The sequence below is a fragment of the Lolium rigidum genome, chromosome 3, assembly GCF_022539505.1.
Source record: "Lolium rigidum isolate FL_2022 chromosome 3, APGP_CSIRO_Lrig_0.1, whole genome shotgun sequence".
Taxonomy (NCBI): Eukaryota; Viridiplantae; Streptophyta; class Magnoliopsida; order Poales; family Poaceae; genus Lolium; species Lolium rigidum.
Genome location: NC_061510.1, coordinates 130,000,879 through 130,006,803, shown reverse-complemented (window position 1 = coordinate 130,006,803; position 5,925 = coordinate 130,000,879). Strand labels below are relative to the sequence as shown.

General features: G+C 41.9%; 1 protein-coding gene across 2 annotated transcripts; it reads right to left on the bottom strand.

Moving 5' to 3' along the window:
- Positions 1-1,295: 1,295 nt before the first annotated feature.
- LOC124702325 lies at positions 1,296-5,483 on the bottom strand. Of its 2 annotated transcripts, none has more exons than XM_047234453.1 (6): positions 5,216-5,483; positions 4,889-5,053; positions 4,707-4,802; positions 4,350-4,583; positions 4,054-4,241; positions 1,296-2,050 (listed from the first exon to the last, which is right to left on the bottom strand). In XM_047234453.1, the coding sequence occupies exons 1-6, from the start codon at positions 5,370-5,372 to the stop codon at positions 1,499-1,501; spliced, it is 1,392 nt and encodes a 463-aa protein (XP_047090409.1). In that variant the 5' UTR covers positions 5,373-5,483; the 3' UTR covers positions 1,296-1,498. The 2 variants fall into 2 exon arrangements, with proteins under 2 accessions (XP_047090409.1, XP_047090410.1); XM_047234454.1 differs by having other exon boundaries at positions 4,889-5,047.
- Positions 5,484-5,925: the final 442 nt, after the last annotated feature.

Sequence of the window (5,925 nt, the reverse complement as noted above, 5' to 3'; positions counted from 1 at the left end):
TCATTGACAATGGTAAGCAAGCATGCTAAGAAAAATGCCTAGCTGGTACTAACTATCACACTTATACATGGACGACGTAGCTTAGAAGAAAGCAAAAGCAGGTGTTCGATGAAATAACGCCCACACGAAATATTAGGAACGCACTCTAGGCTTACAGATCGAAGCAAGAACTAAGGAAAAACTACTCTACTCTTACAGATTGAAACAAGAACTTACAGATCCACGCAGAAGTACTCTACAAGTGCAGATCGAAGCAACAAACTAAGCAAAACTACTTTAGGGTCTTACAGATCCAAGCAAGAAGTAAGAAAACTATAAGATCGAACCAAGAACTCTCTATACATACATAGATACCACCAATGTTAGTGTAGATCTAAGCTAGGGTTGGGAGGTACTCACAGATCCGGCGAAGGAAGACGACGACATGTCGGCCAGGCATAGGAGGATGAACTTCCGCGACGGAGGTCCACTAGCTTGAGAAGAGACCGTCCCTTACCTTGGTGGCCGGAGAAAATCTACGGAGGGATATCTCGAAAGGGGGAAAATGGTGGCGCGGCTTTGGGCGGTGAGGCTGGAAGGTGTAAATAGGGGAGGAGTATCGGCGAGAGGTGAGTGAATTTCTCCCGCCGTATTTTCCCCGGCGAGCGCAGGTTCCCGCCATCCCTCCCTCTTATCAGCGCGACACATTTTTGCCCCAGCGAGCACAAGAACAAGGCTGCATCGTAAGAAATGGCCGAATCGAGCGTTTCCCCTCGTACAACTTTTCAGATGCTTTAAAGTTCGTGTGATGTAGAAAATATTTCTCCCGTGGACATCCAAACGAAACAGGCCCTTAGAGTGATGTGGTTGCAACAGGTTTCAGCTTGCAAACATTAAGACCTTAGTACTTGGGGATTAGTGGGAATCATGTTTGGTATGTTTGGTAAAATCATGTTTGGTATTAGAGTATTGTGTTTATTTAATCCCCACCTAACCCGCCTTTTCCCAAAACTTAGTTCAATCTACTAATTGAGGATTGTGTTTTGTTGGAATTGGGTGAAGGTACAACCAATATTCTAAGGGATTATCCCCATGTTCAAACAAACTATTCAGTTTAATTTCTATCAAAACGTGGACGCCCCCCATCTCAAAAAAAAAAAAAAAAAAAAAAAACGTGGACGCCCCCAAAGAGGCAACGCATGCCAGACACGTCTGCGATAGGATGCCTACTACACCTGGTGCTGCGGTGTACAGTAATAAGGTACTCCCTAATTTTCTAACCATAAGGATAATAATAACAGGACAAGAAAAAGACAGAGCATGTAGACAGTATACACATATTGAACATGCTAAGCAGTTCAACATTTTACATAGACAGGCCATACCAAAGACATTTGCTGTTCACCTAAAGCTTGCCAAGAGAAATTCAGCTGCTACTAACAGGTCTAAGAACATCATTTTTCTCTTCTTCGAAAGAGTTCCAGCCAATGGCAATACATCAGAATGGTGGAGCTGAGCTTCAATTAGAATCCTTTGGAGCAAACAGTACCCTCACAAAAAACAAGCCATAGTCAAAGATCGAGTCATCAGGAGAGATAACAGCGCCGACATATTCATCCCGAAAAGTCCACTTGAACAATGAATTGTCCACTTCTAAAACAACATCCAACTCTTCATTTGCTTTCACAGCGACGATATGCTGGAATAATTTTTCGCTCCCAAATAGTTTGTCATCCAACAGCATGACTCCATCCTTACAATATCCAGTGCTAAAAGCCGTGAACCTCACATGATGAGGATGGTCAACCTTTGCATAGACTTGTATTACAGCCTCAACACTTCTTGAAAGAACTGTGTACGTTATGTCCAAATTACACTTATCACCAGGAATCCGTCCACAAAACAGGAAATCATGTTCTAAAACGATGTTGATCTCAACATATGCAGAGATTTGCTGCTTGTCAGCTGATTCATCCCCTTCCTTATTTTCCCAAAGATCAACTTCTAATAATGCCTTATCTGATACATACATTCCTCGGCATGGGCTACAAAGAGGCAAGACAAAGGATTCCTACAATTTAACATCTTGTTAGGACTGATGAGCAATATCCACATCCAAAAAGATCAGTGCGTAGCAGAACAAACTTAGTGAGATATACAAGCTCATGTTCAAACTAACTACTGAGTGATAATTCACTCCATCTCAAGGGTGGATTTTTTTTCACATTTGTTTCGATATCTAAGAATGCATGTGACTTGAATGTAATGATATCCCTTAAACTATTATATATCTTGTCAGCTGCTCAATATTTGTGAGTATCACATATCAGAATAGATTACTAGCACAAATTATGCATCTTGGGAATTCCAATACTTGTTCTAGAAGGAACGAGAGGAAGTGCAACATGTCATAATGAAAATTTTAGCTACATGATGTATGCATAGAGTTGTCTACTAAAATTCTGCCATGTTGAAGCCAGTTGAGGTAAATGAAATGTTTAGAAGTGTATACTCTAGTACTATAACAGATATGGAATGTGGTCGTTATAAGTAGAACTGTCTGTGTGGATAACTTCATAATGGGTACATGCATGAGAGATATGGGTGAATTTTTTCACCCTCGAGATGGGAGTAAGGGTGAAACTTTTTCACAGTTGTTTCAATATATGTAAGGCATGCATGCATGTGCCTATAATGTAAATCTGTTTCCTTTGCATCTATTTTATGTAGTCAACTGCTCAACATCAACGAGTATCAGATGTCAGATTATATCACTGCTAGGGATTTCAAGATCATCTACCCCATGCCCCCTAATATCCTGCTAGTTGGAGTTATAACCATCTCAATGCCTATGCATATAAGTTTTGAAGTATGTAAATAAGATGATTGATTTTTGTATGTACATGGCATACAAAAGTATAATCATATAAGTTTTGAGATTCCAATATGATGGTTTGATGTAAAAATAGTAATTTAAGTGTTAATAACAAAAAGGGGCAGATTCCTTGGACCTCGAGAAATAAAATAACTTGACCTCACACATCTTTTAATAGATGCAAGCAAAAGGGGACAAATCAAAGAAGCTAACTGTCCTAAATCTCAATGGTTGAACTTCGTGATTCAGCAGCCAACCAATTCGTAGATAAAACAAGCATAATCATGGTCCTAGATACAATTCAACAGCTAATAATAGGCGCATTAACTAAGTCTGCTTGCCTAGATAAAATTCTACTATAAATAGTCATTTCATAAAAGTGATGGAGTGCGTACAGTCATTAGTTTTCAAGTAAGATTTTAGATTATTCCTGAGAGTATCTGCTAGAACTGCATTACTTATGTAAACAAAGAAACTGCTCATGCATCTATGTGATAACATGGTGTTCGCATTTCATTTATACACTTTTAAAATATTAGAGCATAATGCCCCTTGGACATCCACACGTCTCCCCGCAATATCCAGTTCTAAATACATTAGCATGTAAAAGCAGAACAAACTCAGTAAGATATACTGTTGAATGATACTCGCTCCATCTCAAGGGTACATTTTTTCACATGTTTCAATATGCGAGACATGATGTGCCTTTAATGTAAATCTGTTTACTTCACAATTATTTCATGTAGTCAGCTGCTAAAAATCTAGGAGTATCACATGAAAGATCAGATTACCGCTAGGTATTTCAAGATCATCTACCGCATGCCCCCATAATGTCCCGCTAGCTGGAGTTATAACCGTCTCAATGTCCATGCAGATAACAACAAGAAAAAGAAATAGGGGTGTGTTTATATTGAATTATATCAATAAGATGACTGGTTTTTGTATGTTTTTGGTAAAAATATAATATATAAATTTTGAGATCAGATCTGGTGGTTTGATGTAAAAAAAAAAAATCATGTAACTGAAAACAACAAAAAAGGGTAGATCCCTCGAACCTGGAGAAATAAACTAACCTGACCTCACACATCTTTTAATAGTTGCAAGCAAAAGGGGACAAATCAAAGAAGCTAACTGACATACGTGATGAACATCATGATTCAGCAGCCAACCAATTTGTAGACAAGACAAGCCTTGATTACCTGTTTCTGAACCGCAACAGCATCTACCCTGGCGCGGTTAAAGACATAATTCCGGCGCGGGTCAAAGTTATCCCGAATGGCGAATATCCCATACACACTAGTGGGACACGAGGGCTCAGAGCTTGACAAACACAAAGAAAATATCTGTAGCATAGCTTCTGGTGTGCGGTACCCAAGAGTTGATGGGGCTGCGAACAATGAAGTGAAGAAAACTCAAGTTACTATTGCTAAGAAAATACATAGATATCACAACAGCAGAGATTAATTGCTAGGAATGAATGGCACAATGCACTTACTGGTAGAAGTGTCATGGGTCCTGTAAACACGGTGGTGGCAGTCTAACCCAAGAACACATGCACCTGTTGCGTCAGGAAACACCTTCATAGGACGAGGAGGTAAAGGGGTATCATCCTCATCTCCCAGGGCCATGATCTCCTCCCATATGTTGGTGTACTCTACAAACTGTTGGAAGGTGCTTTTTGCCCATTTGCGCTCTATCTCGTCTGCTTCGCTCTCAGGGTAAAGCTTTCCTGAAGAGTTAATGTAAAACATGTCATGTCAGCAGTCAAATACTTGAATATATATAAAAACATCCTGTATTTCCTTCAGATTGGAAGGCAATGTTTGTATCATCTGATGAGAGAATTAGCTACCTGGGCAGTTTGTCTCTTCATCATCGTCTATCACTTGCCTATCATCGTCGTAATCGCTGCCTTCCTCTGTGCTACAGTCATCGACTACATTTTCCCCTGAAGAATCAATGTAAAACCTACAGATTAGTTGATTATCGATTGGGTGGTGAAGGGCAATTTACTGTGGATGGAGAAGTGGATACCTGGGCAATCCGTCTCCTCCTCGTCCCCGTCTATCACTTGTACAGTCTCAACATCGTCGTCGTCACTAGTACCCTCCTCCCTTGCGCTCCAGCTGCTCCAATCGTCGTCATCGCGTGGGAACATGAGGTCCAAGGCACGGTGGGCAATTTCACAAGGATCTAAATCTGTGCAGTCGCAACAGATAATAATTGATCAAAACCTAGTTGCAACATGAGGTCCAAGGCACGCCAGGCAATTTCACGAAGATGTAAAAATCTGTGCAGTTGCACTCCCTATCAGGCAGGATCAATACTGAAGAATTATCGAGGAAGAGTAAGGATGGGCACCAGTGACGACGTGCGCCGGCTGGTCGTGGGGCTCGGCAACCTCCAGGAGATCGCCTGGGTCTTCCGGGCCGGCATGATCCGCGCAGGCGTTAGGGTAGTGGGTAGCGTGATATGAACGGCGAAGCTCCACTGCTCCACGGGAGACTTGCTCCTCCATCGAAGCCGTCGTCACGGGCGGCGAACGGCGGCGCGTTGGGTCCGAGAGGATTAGGGATTTCCACTGGAGGTCGCGGGGAACCAAGATTCTTTCTCTCGAGTCGAGGTGCGGGGAACGGATTATACTTGCAGCCGAGATATGGCCCGAGGCCCAGCCCGGTTCACTACATCCCGTCTCTTGACCGTTTCTGCGTTCCTTTGCGTTCGATTCGTTTTGCTTGTGGGCCGACTAAAGAGTCTATCTTTTTTTTTTTTTGCACAAGACTAAAGAGTCTATCTAGTGAGGTCAAGCACCGCCTCCCGGTGTTCATAAGTTTATGGTTGATGCGGCAGTGTCTCGTACTGGCAATCAGGGAGCTGTTGGTGTTATCTGTCGAAACAGTGATGGGATGAACGTTGGGGCGTCGGCATGTATTTATCCAGGAATCATAGACTCGGCAGTGCTAGAAACTATAGCATGTAGAGAAGCTTTGTCTCTTGCAGATGATTTGCTTGTCAGAAAAATTAGCATTAGTTCAGATTGTCAAGGAATTCTACGTGATATTTCAGAAGGT

Coding starts and splice junctions, on each gene's coding strand:
- LOC124702325 (XM_047234453.1), bottom strand. CDS start 5,372: ATGGAGGAGCAAGTCTCCCGTGGAGCAGTGGAGCTTCGCCGTTCATAT. Junction 5,054..5,215: donor GCCGGCGCACGTCGTCACTG/GTGCCCATCCTT, acceptor GCGACTGCACAG/ATTTAGATCCTTGTGAAATT. Junction 4,584..4,706: donor TGAAGAGACAAACTGCCCAG/GTAGCTAATTCT, acceptor TTAACTCTTCAG/GAAAGCTTTACCCTGAGAGC.